Raw genomic sequence first — 26,483 nt, forward strand, 5'->3', positions numbered from 1 at the left:
CTGATTTTCCTCGCCAGGTTGACCTGTGTTTTAGCTCAGTGAGATAAGCGTCCGTTCTCAGACTGGGAGGCCCGGGTTCAAATCCCGCTTATGGCAAAATTTCTTTCAGTTAACAGTTAAACTTTTTCACCCCTTTTCAGCACAATTTTAAGTTTTTTCACCACTTTTCAGCTTTTTCAGCTGTTTTCAGCAAAAACCTCTTTTCAGCAGAAATTCTGCTGATTGAACTCTTTTCTGCAAAACTTTTAGCCTTTTCACCTCTTATCAGCACAATTTTAAGTTTTTTCACCACTTTTCAGCTTTTTCAGCAAAAACCTCTTTTCAGCAGAAATTCTGCTGATTGAACTCTTTTCTGCAAAACTTTTAGCCTTTTCACCTCTTATCAGCACAATTCTAAGCAGCTTCTGCTAATTTCACCAGAATTGTCAGTCTCTCCACCTCTTCTTTGTGAGAATGAGTTTGGCGGAGTGAGGTGAGTCGCCGCCTTGAAACCAAAAGGTTTGAATCCTGCTCAGGGAAATGCTTTATTGTTGTTTTTTTTTTCAACTTTTTCAGCTTTTTTCAGCCGACATCTTCAGCGTTAAGGCACCCACACAGCATTTTCGCAGGAAATGCAAATTTTTCTAGTTTTTGTGCCTAGATGTGCTTTAATCCATTTTGATTTGCTGAGAGTGGAGAATATTGCCGGGAATACAAACAAATTGACATTGTTTCAATAAGACTGTCAATTAATTGAATTAATTGACCATGGTGCAAAAAAAGTTCATGTTGCGAAAGGTGTGTAGAGCAGGGGTCCCCGATCCCAGTCCACGAGGGCCGGTGTCTCTGCAGGTTTTAGATGTGTCTTTGATCCATCACAGCTGATTTAAATGGATAAATTACCTTCTCAAAGTTCTCCAGAGGCCTGGGAATGAACTAATCATGTGATGCAGGTGTGTTGACCCCGGGTGAGATCTAAAACCTGCAGGGACACCGGCCCTCGTGGACTGGGATTGGGGACCCCTGGTGTAGAGCCTGCAACACCTCATCTAGCAGCTCACTGTAACTGGGCCATCGTGCTCCATACTCACAGGAATGTTTAAAACTGTCTATCAGTACTAAATTCTCAATAAATGTACTGAATTTCCTGCGATTGTTTCCTCAACTGAGTCCTTTTATTCTGACACAGAAAATATATCTTTAGCATTAGAAACACATAAGAAAGGAGAGCCTGATTACAAGACAGTCAAAAACGCTGGCAGAGCAGTTATTGGATTAAACGTAGAATAACTTAATCTAGAATAACTTAATAACAGAGAAGATTGCTACATGTGTAGCAATCTTCTCTGTGGCTAACTCTTCTTCTGTGTCTCCTCCTGCTCCACAGATGGCCATGCTGCTGAAGCTCCAGGAGTCGGCCAACTGCATAGAGTCTCCAGAGAGGGAAGGCAGTCTTGATCCCACTCTGCAGGCTACACTCTGAGTAGACTGTCGATAAAGCTAAGGAACTGTCGACTCTACAGCGCGGCTCTCACAAATGCAGTTCAAATGAGAATTTAAAGACTCCAAGATGAACTTTAATGTGTGCTCAGTGAGCAGTTACAAAGCTAATGTAAAGAATCTACAGAGAGAGGGAGTAGGAGGATTATGGACAGTGGACAATGGGTTTGCTCCTCCCGGATATCTGAACATGGGAAAGATGATGAAACCGCTTTGACAGGAAGCTGCGATGATCACGGCGGGGAAAGATGGTGTCTTTTCTCCCTTCTGCTCTCAGCTGGTATCAGATGGGCTGTTGTTGAATCTGCAAGTGCATGGTGACCAAAATAGTATAAAACAAAATATTACCTATAACCCCGTTGAATATTTGTTCCCTTTGTTTTGTTTTTTTGTTTTTTACTGCCGCAACCCTCACAACAACTATTGGTGCTTATAGGTTTATTTTGGAGGCACATGCGTCATTTCAGGAATGCAGACTACAGAAAAACAGTCTGATCACTCCCCAAAAAGTAGGACCAGCACTTGACTACAGCCAAAATGCACTTTATTTTTTTACTTGTAATAATTGGATTTTAGGAGGCCGAGTCAGTGACTGTGTATCAAATAGGGGGATCGGCTTGGCCAAATCATGCAGTTCACTAGTAAATCCTCCAGATGGCAGCATCTATTGATTCCTGCCTCTCTTCTGTTCATGGTGCACTTTCAGTCTCACTAAAGGTGCTTGGTAGAACATAACGCACACTCAAAAACACAACTATGAAAAAGGCCTTGAATGTTTTCTTCTTTTCAGTTCTGCTATTTTGTCATTTATCGAATAAACAGAACTGCGAAGCTGCAAAGAGCAACGTGCATGAGGTGAAAACTGAAACGAGTGATGATTTCATTTTGGGTTGAGTCTGTAAAGAGAATGTCATCATACGTGGACTCGGTAACCAGTGTTATGCTGATATTATAACCACAGGAAGTCAATGTACTGAATTATAAACACAGAGAGAGAAAAAAATTGAAGAAAAAAAACACCCACGACCTGCTTGTTTATTGAGCACCGTTTCTGGCTATGCTTGCGTATACTCTGTATTTAGATATCAGTTTTAAAACACAGACTTCTCTTGTAATAGCTGACGACACAGCTCTCAAAGTCTTGATTTTGTAGGATTTTTTTGTACCGAGTCATCTTCAGTGATCGCCCGTATGCCGACGTTTATCACCCGTGTCATCATCCCTGAAGCAGAAGCAGAAAACTTTAGCAAAAAATAGCCATAACATTTTCCTTCCTCTTTCCTTCCATCTTTTGATTAAAACGTGACTTTCTGCTAATTGTCAGTTTCCTTTTCTCACATGGTTTGAGTTACCGTCAGAAAAGACTGATTAATATTTAAATGTGACTTCCTCCCGTTTTGTTTCTTCATTGGTTTGCACATGAAATATGCTAGAGGTAGTAGATGACAGTATTTATTGCTCACATCTTGACTGTTAACTGAGATAAAGTGAGAAAGTATAAAGAGCGGTGTAAGAGGAGGGAACTGTAGGTTGCTGGGATACTCTTAAACCCCTTAGCTTGACCCTGAAGTACCTCAGACTGCCATACTCTGCCCACATGTTCCTCTACTGCTGTAAAGTAGAGGCACGATGCCTAAGTCTATCTGTGCCTGAAACACAATTTGGCCTAAAAAGCTGCTTTGATCTACCACACAGAGGCCTCGATCTAGAGGGAACATAACTAGTTCCACTGACCTACTCTGATGTCACTTCCATGTCATCACTTTAATGCCAAAATTTGGGTTTCGAGTGGGTTATCGATATATTTGGAGCCTTTGACAGGCAGTTATGTGATAAGCTGTAAGTTAAGATGATGTGTGTGTCAGTAAACTGCAGTTAATGTGAATGTGTATCATGACTAGGCTGCTTTGCACGATTTGACACCATCTTCAACTTAAGCTTGAAGGTCTTGTCGTCATTGGGGAGAGTTGCCTGAGAAATGGGAAGCTGCGTGAGAACAGATGCAAGCCTAGAGATGTGATGTTGATGCATGTATCCCTGGTGTGTTCCCAAAGTTTCCTTTCATTGGACCTACCGCACTTAAACCTTATCATGGGAGGGATTTTTAAATAACTGGATATCTTCCTCTTTTTCACATTGTTTTTAAGAGCAGACGTGGGGGTTTTTGTGTTTTTTCTTATGCAAATATTTGTAAAGATGTTTTGTTTTTCCTCTTTTGTACATTACATCACTATTGTAAACACTGTAAATAGTCACTGCGTCTGCGACAACAATCACTTAAGGGATCTAAGAGAAAGTTGGGCCCGCGTATGCAGAAAATGAGCGTCCTCTGTGGTTGTATTGTCTTCCTCCAGCAGGAAGGAGCACTTGGCTTAAAAGTGGGCTCGGTAAAGGTTGTATGGCATGTCTCTATAACCACATTAAATCCCATATGTCTAACATTGAGCAGTTGTTACAATAAAGTCATGCCATTCATCACATCACTACCTGTTTTTTACGTTTTTCTTTATAATCCACTAGGGGGTGCTAATGGGCCACTACTCAATTAAGTTGAAGGACCGTATTTGATGGTTTCTTAATTATCAGTTTAATTATCGACAGGTGTGTTACCTGAGTTAAAGGTACACAACTTTTTTTCTCCTTATATTTCTTTACCTTCAGTCTTCCCATAGAAGATGTGGCTTAAGTGGGTAGGCGGGTGTAGAAGTCATGGGAATGGGTGGAGCAGCCCACCAGCCCTCAGTATATATGTTACCTAAGACTCTTCCACCGCCTCATCCCGAGGAGTTCGCGTCCGCCAGCAAGATGCCGGCCAAACCTGCACCTATCAAGAAGTCACCAGTCAAGAAGGCTGCGGAGAAGGCACCTGAGCCCGTTCCACCCGTGGAGGCTCCACCTGCCGAGGCCGCACCTGCTGAAGCTCCTCCAGCCGAGGCAGAAGCAGCTGCCGCCCCTCCAGCAGAAGACACCCCCGCTGCTGAAGGAAGCGCTCCCGGTATCTCGATAGACTCTTGGGAACGGAGTAGAGTTGCAAGCTAATATTACTAACCGTGACTATGCGTGGGTAGCTCTCGTGTTTAACAGTGTTTGATTTAATTAAGAATATAAGCAGACATTTTCTCCACCAAGTTAGGAAGTTCTACGCTTTTGTTGCATCAGACAGCTTTGAAGCATCCTAAAGCCAGTGATCAAAACTAAAGTGAATGCAGTGCAACAAAGTGCTTCCTAATTGTATCAAGTGAGTAGTAACAGTACAATTGTCATTAGTTTTTACAAGTACTTACTTTGAGCAAGGCTGCCATAATTTACTGCCTGTACTAGCAGTGGATCCGAGTACACGTGCAACACCCCCACTCTCCCCTTTCCACAAAGTTGGGATGTGAATTCCAGGAAAACTTAAAAGAAAAACCTGAACGAGACCAAGCATACCGATTTAGAGCAGAAACCTTCCCTTTTAAGCAGCTCTCTCTATAAGTGACAGGGAACTGAGAAGACCAGTTGCTCTAGTTTTAATGGTTTTACAAGCCATATGGTTTCCATTCTTACTTGCTGTAGGATTTCAGCTGTTCCACAGTTCAGCATTCCTTTGTCATATTTTTTCTTTCATATGTTTTAAGTAGGTGACAGGTGTGGACTGCTGGCATGGCCATTTGGGACCCTTTAATACAGAGCTATGCTGCTGTAATATGTGGAGAATGTGTTGCCGACATAAGCAAGGCTTTCCCTGAAAATGATGTCATCTGAATGGCAACATTTGTTGCTCTAAATCTGAGTAAATTTTAAAAATACTCATCATTTTAAAAACAAAACCCTCTAATCTCAGTTTGTCAGGTCACAGATAAAAGACCTAAATGTGTCTGAGCTAAGAAAACGCAGCTGAATTTCTAGATCTTGCATTTTGTTTTGCATGCGACTTGAATTTGTTGGCATGGTGGCATTTTTGTGGAGAGCCTTATTAGTTGGGAGATGTCCCTCCAACAAGTTACACGAACATTTTTTTCAAAAAGCAAACGGATTTCTTATTTTTTTACATTTAATATGTTGTCTTTGTACTATTTTAAATATAATTTAGTGTTGAAAGGATTTGCAAAACATTGTGTAGTGTTTTAAATTTTACTTTACAATCTGAAACTTGAACACTGTAAACTACAGTGTGTGCTACATAAGCAAAGTACAACACATTTCTTTAAAAACAAATCTCTCATGCTTCTACTCCTGTTCAGTAATTTACCCCAAGTTGACCACACATTAACTGTAAACACCAGCGCTTGAAGCCTTTTTGCAGACTGAAACGAAAGCTACCCTCTTGTATCAATACTCTAATAAAATGAAGAATTGGTTCAATGTGTTTTTGGCTTTAAACCTCGACACATGACCCTTAACCTTAACTGATGGCAATATGACAGAAGACAGAGGAGATTGAACAGCTACTAAGAGTAAACTTACACCACAGGCTGTCTCCACACATATGCAAGCTGATATGCAACATGTGTTTGTGTTCCACTGTGCACTTCTTGTGTTTCTGTCTGTAAATGTGTTTGTGTGTTCATCTTCCGCCTTTCTTAACTGCTGAGGTTTTTGTTTGTGGACATCTGGTCACCTGTTTGTTCTAACACAGCTGTACCCACACTGCTCTTTCCTGCTGCTTGCTCAGTAGAGTATACAGCGATGTGAAAAAAAGCTTTTGTGGGACTCTGTGCACTTGTTTGGAAAGAACAGTTTCCAAAGGAATGAAGAGGGTAAAGAGCAGCAGGTTTCTGGTAATCAAATGCTGGTTAACTGATCATTCGCAAGTCTGAGCACCTCTATAAAAGCAGCAGTTTTGGCAGCTGACTGGTGTGGAGCATTCAGATGCTTGTGTTAACACAATGCGAGAATCGTCTCACGAGTGGATGCCAAATTCACCCCAAGGTCAGACTGTGCAATTCTTAGATAAATTCCAAACAACACATTAACATATTAAATGTTAAAGTTCATGACAGTACAATTAGGCTTGTTTGGAAGGGTTGCCAAAAGAAAGCCTCTTCTCTCTTATAAGAACTTGGCAGCTCATCTTAGGCTTGCTAAGTAGCATCTAAAAAAACCCACAAGACTTAGTGTGGAGATGCTGTTGTTTTTCCCCAAATGTGGTGCTGTGCGTTATGACAAACACAGCATGCAAAAGAATCGAGATGTTGCAATGGTCCACTCAAAGTCCTGACCTTCACACGAATGAAATGCTGGACAGGAGCTTAAGAGAGCTGTGCATAAAAAAACCCAGAGATAAGATAAAACTTTATTAATCCCTCGGGTGGGTTCCTCTGGGAAATTCAAGTGCAAGTCTCAATGAACTGAAGCAGTGTAAAGAAGAGTGGGCAAAAAGTCCTCCACAAGACACTGATAGTCAAGGATTCCTTCAAGTTATCACTTCTAAAGGTGGTCCTGTAATATGACACACATTTAGTTTTCACAAAAGGTTCTGTGAAAACTTTCTTTTTCACATCACTGTAAGTTTATCAAAATGCCAAAAAACGTTCAATTACCTGCATTAATAATGTCAAATTGTTCGTATCGAACTGGCTTCCCTAACGGCGTTTTAATGCTAGCTACAGCTCCTGCCGCTGAAGATGCTGCTGCTGCTCCTGCTGCAGATGCTCCGGCAGACGGTAAACATTATCGTTATTACAAATAAGTGCTTCCCATCATGACTTTCCCAATCTGTGAGAAGGTAACTTCCTGATGCCTTTTTCTCTGCAGTAAAATAGTTTTTTTCAAAGGTTTGGACATTTGCATCGTTGAATGCTGCTGTATAGAAAAAATACTGTGGATAAGTACCAGGTTTTTTTTCTTGTATTTGCTTATAAAAATGTAAATATTCTCCTTTTTCTTGCTAGCTGCTCCAGTGGAACCTGCTGTAGTCGAGGAGCCACCTAAGGCCCCCACACCACCACCTCCTGCAGGTAACACTAACATCTGATCCTGCTGTGTGTCAGATGTAGCATTAATCTCCTAAAACAATTATATTCACTTTTACGCTGCCGCTCGCCTGTTGACCGGTTCAAAAAAAAGAGACCACATCACTCCGGTTCTCTGCTCTCTCCACTGGCTCCCAGTTGCTTTTAGGATTGATTTTAAAATCTTACTGCTGGCTTTTAAGGTTTTAAATGGCACTGCACCTTCTTACCTGTCAGAACTCCTTAGTACTTATCGCCCCAGGAGATCTTTGAGGTCAGCCGATCTGATGCTTTTAGATGTTCCCAGGTATAAATTAAAGACAAAGGGAGAGAGGGCGTTTGCTGTGGCTGCACCCAGACTGTGGAACAGTTTACCTCCTCACGTCAGACTCTCCAAAAGCCTAGAAACTTTTAAAACTGCTCTTAAAACTCACCTCTTTTCATTGGCTTTTAGAAAGGTTTAATTTATTTGTTTATTTATTTTTTTATTTGATCAGCGAGGTGTTTTACGAAATTGTGTTCTATTGTATTTTTATCTGTATTTACTGTACAGCACTTTGGTCAGCCTTGGTTGTTTTTAAATGTGCTCTATAAATAAACTTGACTTGACTTGACTTGACTTTATCTTGTATGTAAAGAAATTAAAGAAAGAGATCCTCTTATTTAAAAAGCTGGAAATGATAAATGAATTTGGCTTTAAATCAGATCTTGTATCAACATATTGTTTGACTGTTTTTCTAATGCTTCATTGTGAAAATGACAAAAATCTTCCATAATAATTATCAATAAAAATAACTGAGTTGCAGCTCCACATATTTATGCATTAGAATGTAAAGTATCTTGCTAATTTTCCCATTATGTGTGTACTTTTAACTGTTTTGTCTATATTAAGAATGCTTTATCAAGCTTCACTGCACTAAACCTCTCACAGTCCCCACCAGTGCTCCTTTGGACGTGTCTGTGGATGATGTTAACGACTCCAGTCTCACCATTAAGTGGAAGACACCAGAGACCATCGGAGACTCGGGCCTGGATGGATACGCCATCGAGTACTGCAAGGATGGAAGTAAGTCTGCATATGTGTGTCACATGTATGTGAGAGTGTTTGCTTGCACCTGTCCCCAGCGTGTCAGAGGGCAAATATACTCATTGCTGGGTCCGGGCCGTATACGGCAGGCATCAGTTTACCGGCTGTCGCTGTATCTCCCGACACCACTTTTAGAAGCACTCATTTGCTCAGATGACGGCATGCCTTCTGAGATTTCGTCACGGTAGCCAAAGTATACTTCTTATGGGCAGGTTGTTTGTAAACTGGTGTCAACAGGTGATAAACCAGTTAAGTTTAATTGAGGGGTTTTCAACATTCAGGAAAATTGCAATAAATAAAAAACCATCAGGAGAAAAAGCGGATAGTTTGCATTCTTTTCATAATATGGAATAATGACCCTGAAAGCCTCTCACTAACACAGATCCTTGGTTTCCCAACAGCAACAGACTGGGTTGTAGGTAATGAGGAGCTGACTGCAGCTAACCGATACTGCATCAAAAATCTGAAAGCAGGTGATTTGCTGCGCGTGCGCGTGGTGGCTGTAAACCCCGGTGGCCGCAGCGAACCTGGAACACTCGCTGACCCTGTGCCAATCCGCGAGGTTGTTGGTGAGTCATTATTGCACCTCACTATCAGGCAGCTTCCAGCAAAGTTGTCTTTTTTTGGACAGCTTTTTTTTTAAAAACAGTCTAAAATCACATAACACACTTACAAGTTAGTCTTCGTAGAAAGTGTCAAACCAACTCTAAAAACGTCTCATAATTCCTAAAAGGTTTCTTCAAACCTTTGTTGCTAAGCTCCCGTGACATTATTCTGTTTGGAGAAGGAACCACGCAAAGCTTGCTTGCACAGTACAATGAGAATTTCTATTTCATAGTGAGAATTAACACAGAGAATATGCTGTTCATCTCTGCACAAGACGTCCCGCACCAGAACCTTACTACGAAGCTCTCCGTTGCTGTGCAGCCACCTGGTAAAATGACTGTCTCCAAGTCTTTATCAGGAGCTCTAACATAGTTGTAACTTATGACCTATCCTTAAAATACTCATGTTACAACCAGTGAGATAGAGGTGGTATTAACTGCTGGTGCCTCAGATGGATTGCACAGATGCAAGCACATAAATCGCAAAGGTGCTGACAAGAGCTTTCATTAGCTGTAAGGCATGCTTTCATTTGCATGTACGCACATCTTCAGTCAAGACTGCTGGTTGGTACACTTTCAATTTACAGAATGTTCCTGTCATTTTATACATCCATGAAAATATATAACTAAACTAAATATAACTGAATAAATATAAAACTAAATTGCACTAAATCACTTTGAATCAGTTTGCAGCTTTGGTCCAGACTATAATATCACTTAATATACAGTAATGTACAAAAGCCGCCCCTTGTTTCTTTGCAATTTGCTAGGAAAATGGGAATTAGCTGCAGCATTTTATTGAAATATCCACACATACATGTAAACACTGCATATAAAGCAAAAACAGAGTTTGCACAATTCTAACAAGGTTAAAAGTCAGTATTTGCTATCAGCACCTTTATTCTTCAACGCAGCCTAAACTCTGTTAGGCGAACGTTCGTGTAATTTCTGTGAGTACTATTCAGGAATCCAGGCTTCTTGAAGGACATCCAGCTGTTCTTTGGACGTTGACTGCCTTTTGTTCTGCTCTGAGTCAAGTTGATCACACACTGCTTCAGTCATGTTGAGGTTGAGTCCATGACTGAAAGTGTTCCACTGTCTGTTTTTCTATCCAGGAATGCTTTTACATTACTGGCAGTGCTGCCAGAGATGTTTTACAGATACTAATGTGTGATGGATCAAAATCTTACTAAGGTATCGTGAGAGGTTGCTCTCCATAAATCACCTTGTTGGTGCAAAAATACAATTTTATGTCTATCAAACTGTGTTATCTTTGACCTTTGTGTTACTTTTTGTGTCTTTCTAAATCTTTGAAAGACTCGATAATTATTGCTCAAGAAAGCAAACTGAAGGCTGACTCGAGATTTTTGCACAGTACTGTATTGCCGATACAGTTTGGTACATTCATTCATGAACTGTGTGTGTGAAACAGTCTTTCATTTACTTATCACTGGGTCACAGTTTACTCAGAAAAAGGCCAAACACGGTTATAGCTAGAAGTAAGTAGGCGTTTGCACCACGCCCAAATAGGCTCATTAGCAAATATTAACATGCTTGCCCTAAGATTGTTATATTAGCATGACTACCATGGGAAACGTGTTAAAGCATTTGACTCCAAGCACAAAAAGAGACTGCCTAGTACTATTTAACTAATAATGGATGCAGCCTTTTTGCTTACGATTGCATCAACGACTATTCTTTCCCCTTTGACCAATGCGTTCTTGTTAAAAATGCAAGAATCTGGCTGATGGTTATTATGACCTTTGTAAAATTCCTCACTTTAACTGTTGCTTCACTATTGTGGTGTGCTGTGTACTGAGAAGTACAGCTCCAGAATACACAGAGACTCTCTTGTCACCACACTTCGCTCACAGTATTTTTTCTGTGGTTTAAACCACAGTTGGTTTATTTTCCGTAGTTCTGATTCTGAACCCACACACTGACGTAGTGCCGACCTGAGTTGACATGCCCCAGTTACCCACAGCTTACTGTCTCTAGGCGTATTTGGTGAAACATGAGCCTAATTGTTGGATTCTGTATGGCTTGTTGAGGTTAAATTCAGCTGTGTGTCAGTCACAAGCTGTCCGGACCAGACACCCATCCACAGGTTTAAGCTTTAGAGGAAGACATGCTGACCTACATATGCTGAAAGCCCCCTACAAAGACATTTTATCCGGAGACAATGGCAGATTATAGATTCCTTGCAGGGGGGACTTACAGGCTGCTGGATGCCACAATGCCTGCAACACTTCGGGGCATTGCTGGGAAGTGTGCTGATTAGCAAGGATTAGTGTTTGAGCCAAATCTGGAGGCAGCCCTGATCTACTTGGGAAATGGTTGTTCCAGAAGCAAGATCCCATCCTGAGAAGCAATGATACGGTGACAAATGTAAGAACAGGAAGGCAAGATATCAGGTTAGATTTAGTGCATCAGAAGGAGAAGATGTAAACACTCTTATAGCTAGAAGAAGATGGAAGTGGATGTGGTGCCCAATGGGAGGGTAGTTTGAGTGGATTAGGAGAAGCAGGCTGTAGGGGGGGGTGAATGAGGTGAGGGAGGGCAGGAGCCTGGTGGTTTTATTTATCCTCTAAGCCCAGAGAGCTTTTCAGACATTTGCTGCTTATGCAGAAACATGTGAGAGATGCTGTTCCTGATACTTAGCACTTGGCGTGAAGGAAACCATCCAACAGAGCCCAGCTAGATGTCTGCGATGCAACTTCACCTGTTTGATTTTAATTCACATCAGGAGTTGCTGCAGTCGTCTGCAGACGTGATATCGCAACCACTGCTCAGCTGAAAGCGTTGACATGTATTTGTGGTTCCTTTGGGCACGACATGAGGGCTGTGCTTTCAGGGTTCAGTCTTTCTTGTCACTAAAGCTATTTTAGGAGCTGCTGGTTTACTTGTTCGGCTCTCCCTGCCCAGATACTGCACTTTTCTTTAAGCACACACAACCTTTGTTTAGATTTCACCTCATTTTTTGTTTTGTTTGGTCCTGCAAAACTGGGTCATGAGGCATAAGCACTTAAACGGTGGCTTGAGTGTGACGATGTATCAGGTCTACTTGCATCAGTATGGAAAAGATTTCATGTTAGCTTGTTTTTTATGTTTTTAAGGAAATGTTTTACGTTGAAAGACTGAAGTGAAAGTGCGACGAGCTGACGCTTTAAAAAATCTTTGATGATCAAGTTAGTTTTTAATTGTATGCGTTTCGCACACATCGCTGTTTCAAATTAGTTTGTTTTGTCCTGCTAACAGTGCATTTTCCACTTTATAGTCATTGCTCTTTCTAAAGTTAAATAGACTGTCAGCTTCTCGGCTGTTATGACTATTTTTCTGTCATGAATTTGCATTGTTAAAACTGTTGTGGGTTAATTTTAGCCTGTTCAATCATGTTCTTGTAGACTTTGCAGCAGCAGTAGCTGCTCTATTTAGATCTTGTTGACCTGCCATTATATGCATGTGTGACCACACTTTAAAGAGTCTGACAGGATGTGTATACACCGTGCTTTATGCTGTTAGCATGTAATGTTAACTGTTCAGTAAATCAGCAGCAAATCTGCTCAGTCAGACTGTAGAAGACGGACGAGGTGAAAAGTAAACATGCTTGATTTGACTTTGCAGACCGTCCCAAGATCCGCTTGCCTCGGGCTCTCAGGTCCCGCTATGTCAAGAAAGTCGGAGAGCAGATCAACCTCGTCATCCCGTTTCTTGTAAGCGGGCTAGTGTGCACGTTCACTGCATTAGTCAGTGAGGAAACATAAAAGGCTGACAGATACATTTTTGAACACTTCGGTTTATTTTGCTTTTAACCGTTCTCGTTTTCAACTCCTTAGGGAAAGCCTAAACCTGCAGTGTCCTGGCTGAAAGATGGTCAGCCTGTGGATACCAAGAAGGTCAATATCAGGAACAGTGACAAGGACAGCATCCTGTTCATCCGCAGCGCTCAGAGGGAGGACTCTGGTGTTTATGAGATGACCCTAAAAGTGGATAGCTTTGAAGATAAAGGCACAATTACCCTTCAGATTGTGGGTGAGTGACACATGAGACATAAAACAACCTCATTTACACAAAGGAATATGTGAGCGTGTCAAACTGTTGATTCACGCGAGGCCTTCCTGTTAAATCTGCTCAGCTGGCTTTGCAGCTGACGTGTTGACTTCCTTGTTTCTAGACTTGTGACTTTCTCTGGGTATTAGCCAACATAAATGACATCTCTGACAAAGATGCCAGAGTGCTTGAGCCTTGTGCCAGCTACTGCTTAAAATACATACAGTTTAAATAGATGGTTTTCTCATTATGATTGTAATACCGTGATACTTACAGTAATGTGTTTCATCAGAGCGCCCTGGTCCTCCTGCTAGTATAAAGCTGGTGGATGCCTGGGGCTTCAATGCTGCTCTGGAGTGGACTCCACCCAAGGATAATGGCAACACAGACATCACTGGATACACTGTCCAGAAAGCTGACAAGAAGACTGGGGTATAGTAGAGATTTACTCAAACTGCACAAAACCCATCTGTTACACCAGATCAGTAATGTTGACATGAATCTCACAAACCCAGAGCATCACTTTTTATTCATAGTTTGAGGTCGAGTTGCCCCACAGGTGTTGCCATCTTTAACACGACACAGAAAGATGCACATTTATGTGCATTTAACTCGGTTTTCAGTGTTTCATTCAATATGATGCAGTCAGAGTGAAGCCTTACTGCAGCATATTGATCTGTTTTATAAAGGTTCTGTATTATTGGTGAATTTCAGATTAACTCTGAAGTCGGAATTAACAAGTTCCCAATAACAGTTTCATCTGGATTGTCTCCTCAACTGGGATTTCCAACTCGGAAATTCAGAGCAGGAGTTAACAATCAAAGATGGCGGCAGTGAATGTAACCAGTAGTGGATATCTAAATCTTTTCATTTGTACAGCCCCTGTTGTGTATTTGTGATTTGCTAATAAGACATTTGCAGAGCAGCCACTATTCGGGGATGTGCTGCAGCGGTGCTTTTCAGAGCAAAAGCACAGGTATTGTGCTGTATTGGTAGTGATGCATGAAAGACTCAACCTTGCTAAAACCAAAACAAATGCTTTTTCAATTTCTGACATCCAGGCAGCTGGAACGAGGCGTAAATGTCCTTTTTACAGAAATGCACTAACCAGAATGTTTGTGAAAATGGTCTTTGTTGAAGTGTGTTAGTGAAACAAAGACATTTTTCAGCTGGAGTCGTGTTTGTTTTACAACGAGCAGCATTAGAACTTACACAACAAAGCAGCCGCTGTGACCTGGTATGGTAAATGGTAAATGGCCTGTATTTATATAGCGCCTTACTAGTCCCTAAGGACCCCAAAGCTTTACATATCCATTCACACACACATTCACACACTGGTGATGGCAGCTACATTGTAGCCACAGCCACCCTGGGGCGCACTGACAGAGGCGAGGCTGCCGGACACTGGCGCCGCCGGGCCCTCTGACCACCACCAGTAGGCAACGGGTGAAGTGTCTCGCTCAAGGACACAACGACCGAGACTGTCCAAGCCGGGGCTCGAACCGGCAACCTTCCGATTACAAGGCGAACTCCCAACTCTTGAGCCACGATGGCCATTTATGATTAAATAAATGTTTAAATTGTGTGTGAGTGTAGGCAGGGCCTTGAAGGGACTTCACATATTACATGTGTAAGTATACTGAGTATACTTGAAAATTGAAATAATCTACACGAAATGAATAGAGATGAATTCAGTCCAGTAAGGACCAGTCTTGCTATCATTTCACACGTCTGATCCGACTGTCTGCTGTCTCACGCAGGAATGGTTCACGGTGCTGGAGCACTATCACAGGTTAAGTGCCACCATCTCAGACCTTGTCATGGGTAATTCGTATTCCTTTAGAGTGTTTGCTGAAAACAAAGTGGGCATGAGCGAGAAGAGCACTGTCACAAAGGAAGTGGCCACCATCCAGAAGACAGGTGACCCCCTGAATGCACACAGTACTTTCATTTGTCTCACATCAGTTTGTTTCTGTTGCATAAAGTTTTAGTGGCACGGCTGCAGTACGAATGGATACTTAGATTTTATTGAGCTGTGGTTAGTTGCAAGAATCTGAAGTGGAGACTTGAGGAGTGGGAATGGCCTTGGCACTGCTTTAAACATAAGTGGATAGCTCTCTTGGCAAGTGCTCTGCTATTACTGAAATAAATTTAAATAGGCTGTGAAATCATTAAGATGATTACCATAGTTGTGTTACAGTGTGTTTTATTCTTTAAGCAAATGTGTGTAGTAGTTCCACTTTTAAACATAATGCAGTAAAAAAGAGGATCTGCACTATATCTGGCTCATGAAAGCTTAACGCTGCTTCCTTTACAGGTATTGTCTACAAACCTCCTGAGTACCCGGAGCATGACTTCAACGAGGCTCCAAAGTTCACCACGGCCCTCAACGACAGAGCCGCCACCGTGGGATACACCACCAAGCTGCTGTGCTCTGTTCGTGGGAGTCCTAAGGTTAGACGTGCATTACTCTCATTTACAGATGTCAAAAAGGTTTCATTCATATTTTTTTCTTGTCTGAATGTTTGCTTAGTATTTTATGATAGTTTGTCTTCTTAAAACATTTGTAATTAGACGCCTTAGATTTTAGGGAACTATTATGACAGTGGTTTAATATTAGAGCTCACATTTTTAACAACAAAAACATCCAAAACACCAACATCTTATATAAACAGCAGTGTCTATACAACAATTTATTGATACTAGATCTTATCAGTTGGTATCGTGGTGGTATCCTAACAGTTGACTGGATATTTAGAGCTCATGCTCACACTAAAGGTACAAAGCTAGGAGGACACATGGAAGCATCTGCTGGTTATAAATAGAACTGGCCTATTGAGATTTGGGGGACTTTCCATGTTACACAAACATAGCAAATGTTCCTTTTTGAACTGAAGCGGTCTTATTCTCACCAGAAAACCTCACAAATGCACTTTAAATATGATATTAGTGCCACAGTTAAAAAAGGATGCACTCTGGAGTTCAGGGAGGGCTTCCACTGGTATGTTTATGGGGATTTTCAGAATGTATCTCACTGTTTGGCAGCAACTGCTTGGGTTAAACTTATCTTTACAGTTGTCTGACAGATGCAGGCAGATTAAGTGGCAGTTCAGAATGGAAATGCAGTTGATTATTCGTCCTAGCTGTCCTTGGCTTTTCCCCAGGACAGCAGCAGTTAGTTGCCCTGTGCGTGCCGGCGTAGATGAGACAGAGCTAACAAATTTGGTACAGCACGGCACAAAAGCTGACGTTAGACAATGAAGAAAACAGGGATTGATGGGTAATTTGTTTGTAGCTTTGTGTTTGTTCTTTTTTGCAGCGTTTAGTATTTATTAGTCGTTTTATGACAGTATGCCACAGTTTGGGACAGTGAAACTTATCACAGACAAAGTCTGTAGCTGAGAATAATGAGAAAGCAATTTTCCTTCAAGTTAGTATCTACAGACTGAGAGCTGTCCTTGCCAAATAGGTCTTTCTTGCCTTTCCCTGTGGTGTAAAAAGATTTCTCCAAGTAGTTGTATCATCTGTATGTCTGCTTAACCATGCGTCCAACAATCTGTCGTCCTCTGCTTATCCAGCCTATCCCACTGGGCATAGGGCGGGGGCAGGGTACACCTGGTCATCTACTTAACCGCTGTATGACCGATACTTTAACTTCACGTCTTTACATAATCACTGTAAATTGAAATCTCTTATACTCCTGTAAGTGGGCTTGAAGTGTTTTATAGCATGTGTTTATCGAGCCACCTCCTCTTCCCTGGCATGGAGTTCAGTGTGGAGAGGTCCAGTACAAAGGCATGCTCAGTAGTGTGATAGCTTGTCCTGTTGTCTCTGATAAAGAGCTGTCACATAGAGTAGGGGACTGCATTAAGGGGGTGAGAGATGCGTGATAAGAAGGGCGGACAGAAAAAGAGACAGTGATAAGAAGTATAGATTGTTCTCCTTTCATGGGTGATTGAAGATGTGTTTGTAACACAGAAAGCACTATTTTTGCCGCCCAAACAGACCACAGCTGCAGAACAAGTTTAAATAGCTCACTCTGTACCAAGCAGACAGGAAAGAAAAACCACGACAGTTTAAAGTAAGAAATGTAAAACTGAAGTGGAAAAAAACACATCGGTGAAGCTACAGAGGCGGACCACAAATGTCAGTTTTGCCAGGATTAAGAGATTTAAAGACCAGTTTGAAACGGTAACATTCACTGACTATTGGCAGGGGTTTATTAGGCTTTACTGAGACGCCAGTTGTGTTTTGTCACACAGGACACATTCAGTCAAAACAGAATTGGTCTGAAAATCAACCTTTAACCTGTAGAAATTACTGGATTTCTTTGCATTTTCCCTGTTTCGCCATTTAACCATTTTTCTGGTGACCAAGTCCGTTGCCATGCCAACAGTTCTCTAAGGCTTTACATAGGTTAAAGAGCTAACATCGAAATCAGCATGTTCAAATATACACTATGACAGTGTGACCAATGTGTATATTTGGGAGGTTCGTCTAGTCTTGGGGAAATCTGAAATAAACCGAGGTGCACAGAACCTGGATGTCTTTAATTAACTTATTTAATTCACTTACAAACATAACCTGATCTTGATATTTCGTGGCAATCTTTCGAATAGTTGTTGAGTATTCAGCTTGGAAGTGGTAGACCAACTGACTACCTTAACCATGCTTCATGGCCAAAACTGTCACACACTTTTTCACGTGTCTCTATTAGTCATCGTGTCTTTACAGATTGGTTCCTGAATGTGTCCGATGAATATTCTCATGTTGCAGAAGAGATCAACCTTGTACATCCCAGCTGCTGTTATCATGATAATTCATGCAAGATGTTGATTTTCATTAACATCAGTCTTGGTAATTTTGTGGTAAAGTTAATTTATTTTGTACATTTTTCTTTCATCTCAGCCTAAGATCGAGTGGTTGAAGAATCAAATGGTCATTGGTGACGACCCCAAGTATCGTCAGATCTCCAACCAGGGCATTTGCTCCCTCGAGATCCGAAAGCCCTGCAGCTTTGATGGTGGTGTGTACACCTGCAGAGCTAAAAATGCCCAGGGAGAGGCCACCGTCTCCTGCAAGCTCGAGGTCAAACGTATGTATCTACTGTTGATCAAATGGGGAAATATTTCTACATTTACTCTTCAATATTTTCTCCCTAAGCTGTTGTGAATTATTGTAACTATAAAAAGACATTTACATCAATTTGAAAAGCAGAAGTTTTTTTAACCACAGCTACACTTTTTTTTCCTAAACAGAGGTCATTCTTCCAGATGCTGAGAAGGGGAAATAAACTATTATCTAAACTTCTAGAGGTAAGTTCATTAGCAACTTACCTCTGTTCACTTGCCTAAACCCTCACTGTAAATACCTTAGTAACATAGGACACTGTGAACATCCATCTGTAAACAAGCAGACAGCTTTCCCCTGTGCTCTGCATCTACCTGTACTGTTTTGTTTCAGTTTGTTTTTATTGCTTTGTTTACTCTTCGAGGTGTCTCCCTATTTCTCTGTAGGTGGCCTGTACTGTAAGTTCTTGTGGTACCACTTGGCCATAAAAATAAAACCACTGCCAGATAAAATGGATGATTTTGATATGGATCATCATTTTAGCTCATCATGTTCCAATCCAATGTTCTGCTTCCTGGCAGTCATGCTACTTAGACACATCCCACTCACGCTTGCAACTAGTGCAAAATGCCACGGCACGATTTTTAACTGGCAGAAGGAAATTCGACCACATCACTCCGGTCTTGGCCTCTACATTGGCTTCCAATGGAATTTAGGATCCGTTTTAAAGTTCTTTTATTGGTTTTTAAATCTCTAAATGGTCTGGCACCTGTTTGTTTGTCTGACTTGTTGAAGCCACATGTCCCCATTCCTGCGCTTCGGTCAGCAACTGTTGCTTTCTGTCCCAAAGTCACGGCTGAAACTTGGAGGAGACCGAGCGTTCTCTGTTGCGGCTCCGATGCTTTGGAAAAGCCTTCCTCTCCTTATTAGACAGACTACATCAGTGCCAGTTTTTAAGTCCAGATTAAAAACCTATTTTTATTCCCTGGCTTTTAACTCTGTGGGTAACTGGCATTTTTATTAATTTTATTGCTATGTCTGGTTTTTGCTATTTTATTCCTATATTTATATTTATTGTTATATATATAAGATAAGATAACCTTTATTAGTCCCACACGTGGGAAATTTGTTTTGTCACAGCAGGAAGTGGACAGTGCAAAAGTTATGAGGCAAAAATTAGAATACAATAAGAATAAATACAGTACACAACTGTACAGAATAGAATAAAATAATATACTATATACAGTAGAATAAAATAGAATAAAAATATACAATAAGATAAAAATAGAATACGAATGCTATATACAACTGAGTAAAAATACAACGATGACAGAAAGGATTATTGCACTTAGTATTATTGCATATGTATGGATGTGTGTGTTTGTTCAGTTAAAGTCTTTATTATGGAGTCTGACAGCAGTGGGGAGGAAAGACCTGCGAAATCTCTCCGTCCCACACCGTGGGTGCCGCAGTCTCCCACTGAAGGAGCTGCTCAGTGCTGTCACAGTCTGCTGCATGGGGTGGGAGATGTTGTCCAACAGGGATGACAGCTTAGCCGCCGTTCTCCTGTCACTCACCACCTCCACTGGGTCCAGAGGGCATCCTAGAACAGAGCTGGCCCTTCGGATCACCCTGTTCAGTCTCTTCCTGTCCCCAGCAGAGATGCTGCCGCCCCAGCAGACCACACCATAAAAGATAGCAGAAGCCACAACAGAGTCATAGAAGGTCTTCAGGAGTGGGCCCTCCACTCCAAACGACCTGAGTCTCCGCAGCAGGTACAGCCTGCTCTGCCCTTTCCTGTAGAGGGCGTCTGAGTTATGAGTCCAGTCCAGTCTGTTGTTCAGATGAACACCAAGGTACCTGTAGCTGTCCACAGCCTCAATGTCCATACCTTGGATGTTCAGTGGTTGCAGTGGAGAATGCTTGTGCCTGCGGAAGTCTACCACCAGCTCCTTGGTTTTACTGGCGTTGATCTGGAGGTAGTTCAGCTGGCACCAGTCCACAAAGTCTTGAGTCAGACCTCTGTACTCCTTGTCGTCCCCATCAGTGATGAGGCCGACTATTGCAGAGTCATCAGAGAACTTCTGCAGGAAGCACTGGGTGGAATTGTGGGAGAAGTCTGCAGTGTAGATGGTGAAGAGGAACGGAGCCAGAACCGTTCCCTGTGGGGCCCCCGTACTGCAGACGACCCTGTCCGACACACAGCCCTGAGTCCTCACATACTGTGGTCGGTCGGTGAGGTAGTCCAGGATCCAGGTAGTGAGGTGATGGTCCACTCCAGAGTTCACCAGCTTGTCCTTTAGAACCGAGGGAAGAATGGTGATGAAGGCACTGGAGAAATCAAAGAACATGATTCTCACAGTGCTTCCAGCGGTCTCCAGGTGAGCGAGGGAACGATGTAGGAGGTGAATGACGGCATCATCCGCTCCAATGCCAGGCTGGTAGGCAAACTGAAGTGGGTCCAGTGATGAGCTTGTTAGGCGCCGAAGCTGAGCCAGGACCAACCGCTCCAGGGTCTTCATCAGGTGGGATGTCAGAGCCACCGGCCTGTAGCTGTTGAGGTCCTTGGGGCGTGAAGTCTTTGGCACTGGTACAACACAGGAGGTTTTCCAGAGCTGTGGGACTCTTCCCAACCTCAGGCTCAGGTTGAAGAGGTGCTCCATCACAGAGCCTTGTGTTGAGTGTGTATTGGATGCTGTTGTTGGGGGTGGGGGGGAGTGAGCAGGGTGAATAGAGGAGGTGTGAAGTGTCTGAGGTGGAACAGCAGCAGTGGGGGTGGGTGAGTCTGCAGCCGATGTTGCAGACTGTCTCATGGCTGAGTCAAATCTGTTGAAGAAATGATTCAGTTCATTTGCCCATCTCACATCCCTCCCAGGCAGAGAGTTCTGCTGTTTGTGGCCTGAGATGGTTCTGAGGCCTCTCCAGACTTCACCAACGTTGTTTTGCTGAAGCTGGTTCTCCATCTTCTGCCTGTAGCTGTCCTTCCCATTCCTTATCAGTCCCCTCAGCTCTCTCTGCACCCTTTTCAACTCCTCTTTGTCTCTGGATTTGAAGGCCCTCCTCTTCTGCTTGAGGACAGCTTTAATTTCTGGGGTAATCCAAGGTTTGTTGTTGGAGAAACACCGTACAGTCCTGGTAGGTACAGTGTTATCCACACAGAAATTAATATAGTCAGTAATGCATGTAGTAAGGCTGTCGATGTCCTCTCCATGGTCGTCACAGATCACCTCCCACACAGTCGACTCAAAACAGTCCTTAAGAGCCTCCTCGCTCTCCTCTGACCATCTCTGCACTGTGCGGGTGGCTGGTGGCACCCTGCGCACTAAGGGCTCATACACAGGGACAAGGTGCACCAGGTTGTGGTCAGATTTGCCCAGTGGAGGGAGAGGTGATGAACTGTATGCCTCTTCAGCATTGGCATACAGTAAGTCCAGTGTTTTATTGTCTCTGGTTGAGCAGGTCACATACTGGGTGAAGGTGGGCAGTGTGGAGTCCAAAGAGGCATGATTGAAGTCCCCTGATATTGTATATATATTCTTTTTAAAGTGCTATATAAATAAACGATGATGATGATGGCCTCTCCCTGTATGCTATGCAACATCACTATGACAAAGTATTTGTTATTAAAGCTTTCACTGGCAAACCCAGTTTACTGGCTCAGTTGTCATTGGAGATGAAATGGGACAGACTGATAAAACCTGCAGAGCCACTGACCAGCCATGAGCTGCAGTGACAAACTCATCAGTTTAAAAGCAACGCCGCTCTTGCTCTCCTCTTCCCTCCTCATGTCTCCTCTCAGCCTTTATCCTCTGTGCATTTTGTACATTGCAAGCCCTGCTTTTAGATGTGGTAATGTGGCGAGGATTAATGATGGCTAAATAGAAATACCAAATCTGATGTTTTCACTGCTTTTATTATGCTATTTATATCCTCACTCTTAGACTGCCACATTTGTGTTTTGGTGTTTTAATTACTCCAGTGGTGTAGAATTTCACAGGGAGTGCTAAAAATTTCCTTTTAACTATTAAGATCTGACACATCAGCAGATTCACATCCGTTGATAACTCACTCTGTTATTTTTGTACACAGCCTGTTGTTAAATTTCAAACAGAACGCTCTATTTATGTTGCTTTAGCCTGCCTAAAGTTTCATGCTCACCTGCAAGCAGCTTTGCAACCCACTTTCTTTTTATGCTGTATCTGACTTCATCAGTGTCAAATCTCTTGATACCTGCTGTGATGGTGTTGCTCTTTCTGCTATGTGCTTTCCATGGAGAGGTTCCAGAAAGCAGTCACAGCAAACAAAATCTTCTCAGAGTGTAGGGATCCTGACGAAACTCTAACTGATTATATTTAAAAATAACCACTTGTGATTGAATGTTGCTGTTCAGCTCCAATTACATTTTGTAATATGCAATATAGGAGAACAACCATTGTGCATTATTTTTGCACTTTGAACAGTTTCAGTGTCCTTCTTAGTTGTTTGACTTGAGGGAATAAAATAGTTGCCATGATACATACACACTTCAAACTTGACCTTGAGTGTGGTCAGGGACACAAGTGTCTTCACATCATGCTGTTACGTAAATGGGGTCACATACCTTTCTACTCCGAATGCAACTCCAGTGTGTTTGGATGGGTTCACACCTGTATTTATGTACAGCTGCCCTCTTGTGATCAGATTACTGAAAAAGCGTTTTCAGGCCAAGTGTAAACTGTGCCCTATAAATGACGTGATCCTGCTTATAAGTCTCTACAAGGTGTCAGTATGTGATCCCATACAGCTCAGCCTTACATGGGATGGCCCCGCATGGGGAGAAAGAAGGATTAGGCAGGATTGGCCATTGGGCGAGAGATAGGGGTGATGTCAGTGCGGCACTCGACAGCTTCTATAAATGACTCCAGATGATCTGACACACAGCCAAACTCTTCACATTACCATGAGTCAACAGGCCGAGTGCTGTGAGAAGAGGGGAGAATGGGCTAAGAGAGCAGAAACTGAGGCAGATAATCCCTGATGGAAAATACGCACTTAAGCAATCTCACACATAAGGACACACCCAGACCTACAAGACAGCAAGACCTTAAACGAACGGTCAAGCTTTCTGTCAGAATGTTTCTGATTAAAGTGATTACCAATATCTCATGATTCCATTTAATGTCTTCTTCCTTTAATTATCTTTCCACCTTTCTTTGGCTTTAGAGGACCAGCAGAAGTCCAGGTCTTATGTTTTAAGGTAAGAGTTTGTGTGTGTGTGTGTGTGTGTGTGTGTGTGTGTGTGTGTGTACATCATTCAGTTACCGGTAAAATAATTCATTAAATTAATGCACAATATGCCAATTTTATATCCTCTGTGGAAATATGACTGCGTGTGTGCAAACCTTATAAATCCCTCTTATTTCTTCCAGAGTGTTTGAGAAGGTGCAAGTTGGCTGTGCGGCAGTGTGTACATAATGAAGAAATGGGCAGAACACCATACCAACATCTCCATGTCTATTTCAAATCAGACACCCTGACTCTCCCTCCAGCATGCATGGAAGATCCAGCCCATCCCCGTTTGCCAAACGTTGTATGTTATTTCAGTTGGTGACATGTATGTAAAGCTATATTTACCATGTTTTTTCTGTTTGTTATAGTAAGTATATATAAGGTACATGTACTGCTCAATGAAACAGTAAATCCTGGGAGATGCGATGCCTGTAGGGATGTTACATAAAGGTTATATTTTATTATATGTTATGTGATTTTCTTTTTAAAAACATAAATTTAAAGATGCTTATAATACAGTGTCCCATATGCTATTAGAGTTATCTACAGTTATTAAGAGATTCATAGGATTTCAATAATGAGAGTTCAAGTTGCTATCATTTAATGAAACAGCCTTTGTAGACTGGTTCTCTGGCATTTTGATGAAATTCTGGTTACTGGTGGCGTAGTGGTGAGTACTGTTGTTTCTCAATAAGATGTTTCTAGCCTTCGTTAAGTTTCTGTTCCTGTTCCTGTGACTTAGTGGGTTTCCAGGCTTCCTCTCACAGTCCAAACGTACAGTTATGTCCATTAATATTTGGACACAGACAACTTTTTCTAATTTTGCTTCTGTACCTTACCACAATGAATTTTAAATGCAACAATTCAGATGCAGTTGAAGTGCAGACCTTCAGCTTTAATTCAGTGGGTTGAACAAAAAGATTGCATAAAAGAGTTTCCTCCTGTTAATGCTCTGCCAGGCCTTTCAGTTGCTGTTTGTGTGGAGAAGTTTAGTCTTCAGCAAGTTAAAAGCTCAGTTTGTTACGGTCAGGTGACTGATTTGGCAGTTCAAGAATATTCCACTTCTTTGCTTTAATAAACTGTGTTGCTTTGGCTGCATGTTTTGGGTCGTTGTCCATCTGTATTATGATGCTGCCCAATCACTCTGACTGCATTTAGCTCAATTTGAGCTCAATTTGTCTCTGAACACAGACAAACAAACAAACACTAGTGCCCCAATGACACTGGCAGCCATGCATGGCCAAGCCATCACACCGCCCCGCTGTGTTTTACAGATGATGTGGAATGCATTGGATCATGAGCTGTCTCATAATTTTGCCATCTTGCCATCATTCTGAGAGACGTTGATCTTGGTTTCATCTCGAAAGAATATTTTTCCAGACCTGTGCTGGCTTTTTTGATGTTTTGTTTTTTTTGTTTGTTTTTTAGCAAAGTCCAATCCAGCTTTTCTATTCTTGGGGCTTATGAGTGGCTTGAACCTTGCAGTGAACTCTGTATTTACTTTCATGGTTGGTTACTGGTACACCTACCTCCTGGAGAGTGTTGTTCACTTGGTTGGCTGATGTGATAGGATTTTTCATCACCATGGAAATGATTCTCCACCACTGTTGTCTTCCTTGGACATCCAGATCTTTTTACGTTGCTGACCTCACCAATGCTTTCTTTCTCAGGATGTACCAAACTGTAGATTTTGCCAATCCTAACACTGCAGCAAAGTCTCAGATGAGGTTTTTTTTTCCAGTTTTTGCAGCTTAAGCAGGCTCGTTTCACCTGCATGGAGAGCTGCTTTGACCGCATGCTGTTCATAGCAATATCTTCCAAATTCGAGCACCACAGCTCAAATCAACTCCAGTCATTTTATCTGCTTCATTAGTAATGAAACAATGAGCCCATCAAATAGCCTTTAAATCAATTGTCCAATTACTTTTGGTCCCTTTAAAAAGAGGGCGGTGCATGTTAAGGACCTGTACTCCTAAACACTTCATCCAATTTGAATGTGGATACGCTTGAATGAAAGCTGAGTCTGCATATTATGTCCATGTCCATTATGTATCAATAATTGGAATATGTTTAAGTATACAGGTAAAAAGTGTCCAAATATATATGGACCTACCTGTACGTATGTCAGGTTAACTGGTGGTTCGATGTTGGCTGCAGGCACATGTCTGTTTCTCTCTGTTAGCCCCTCAACTTCTGCCACCAAACACAAGATTGTCTTTGAAGCTAATGTTGTACAACATCTATTGTTTTCTAAAAAACAATAATGTTGAAATGAAATACTATCTGCCGAGCTATCTTATTCAACTGTACACTCTTTGAAGAGTTCCCCACCATTGCCTCTGTGAAAAAAACATTTAAGTTTGAAATGTTTTCTCGAAAATCCCCAGAAAGAAAAAAAGCACCACTTCATGATTCAGTTTTCAAACAGTTATTAGCGTTACTAGTATTAATATTTGTAATATTATTGACACTGCACCGGTGTTTCATCAGGAACAGTGAGTGACTGTACATTATCTTTTATTAATAATGAAACAGTTTAACTGAACGGGACCTGAATATGAAGGTAACAAAGAAAAGAAAAGAAGTATGCAGTCCAGATGCACAGCACAGCTTCCAGGATTGGCGAGACCTTAAGACAAACAAGGGAAATACCACGACTCTGCCCATTTTTGTCTTTGCCAGAATCACCTGAGGTCCTGTTGGGGGGGAAATGTCAAACGAAACTGTACATACATCTGGAAGCATCTTTTGTTTAGCCTGTTTACACATTGATGACAGGAACAGTCCAGTTACTCATCGCTGTTTGCACGATGTTTGCGATGTTGGAAGTAGCAGTGTTGCCAACTCCTCAGTAAGGAAAATCGCTATTGGCCTACAAGTCGCTAGAAGTCGCTAAATGATGTCATCGCCTAATTTGCATAATTGGTCATGCTAATGTAATTGTAACCTATGTTGTTGGAGAGAGAAATGACATCGTGGAAGAGACATAAA

The 26,483-nt window shown here is 41.9% G+C and overlaps 2 protein-coding genes across 17 annotated transcripts in view; both read left to right on the forward strand.

Moving 5' to 3' along the window:
• Nucleotides 1–3,962, forward strand: part of nav1a (neuron navigator 1a) — a 98,183-nt gene extending 94,221 nt beyond the window's left edge. For all 14 annotated transcript variants that reach the window (XM_082518167.1, XM_082518169.1, XM_082518161.1 and 11 more), the window contains one exon: nt 1,367–3,962. In XM_082518167.1, the coding sequence (XP_082374293.1) occupies nt 1,367–1,462 (96 nt within the window). In that variant the 3' untranslated portion in view covers nt 1,463–3,962. The remainder of the gene's footprint in view (nt 1–1,366) is intronic.
• Nucleotides 3,963–4,047: 85 nt separating this feature from the next.
• On the forward strand, nt 4,048–24,590 carry mybpha (myosin binding protein Ha). 3 transcript variants are annotated; one of them, XM_082518190.1, is made up of 15 exons: nt 4,048–4,474; nt 7,065–7,124; nt 7,353–7,418; nt 8,344–8,478; nt 8,901–9,068; nt 12,729–12,817; nt 12,941–13,136; nt 13,447–13,586; nt 14,915–15,074; nt 15,472–15,608; nt 18,063–18,249; nt 18,413–18,469; nt 21,279–21,359; nt 23,427–23,460; nt 23,633–24,590. In XM_082518190.1, exons 1-12 carry the CDS (start codon nt 4,189–4,191, stop codon nt 18,445–18,447), a joined length of 1,659 nt encoding a protein of 552 aa, XP_082374316.1. In that variant the 5' UTR covers nt 4,048–4,188; the 3' UTR covers nt 18,448–18,469; nt 21,279–21,359; nt 23,427–23,460; nt 23,633–24,590. The 3 variants fall into 3 exon arrangements, with proteins under 3 accessions (XP_082374316.1, XP_082374315.1, XP_082374317.1); XM_082518189.1 differs by lacking the exon at nt 21,279–21,359; XM_082518191.1 differs by lacking the exons at nt 7,065–7,124; nt 21,279–21,359.
• The last annotated feature ends 1,893 nt before the right edge of the window (nt 24,591–26,483 follow it).

Source organism: Aulonocara stuartgranti (assembly GCF_965226115.1).
Source record: "Aulonocara stuartgranti genome assembly, chromosome: 20".
NCBI classification, from domain to species: Eukaryota; Metazoa; Chordata; class Actinopteri; order Cichliformes; family Cichlidae; genus Aulonocara; species Aulonocara stuartgranti.

Bases quoted from the DNA above. Each gene is read 5' to 3' on its own strand.
- mybpha (XM_082518190.1), top strand. From the start codon at position 4,189: ATGGGAATGGGTGGAGCAGCCCACCAGCCCTCAGTATATATGTTACCT. The intron at 12,818-12,940 runs GTAAGCGGGCTA...TCAACTCCTTAG, and splicing joins ACCTCGTCATCCCGTTTCTT to GGAAAGCCTAAACCTGCAGT. The intron at 15,609-18,062 runs GTTAGACGTGCA...CTTTCATCTCAG, and splicing joins CTGTTCGTGGGAGTCCTAAG to CCTAAGATCGAGTGGTTGAA.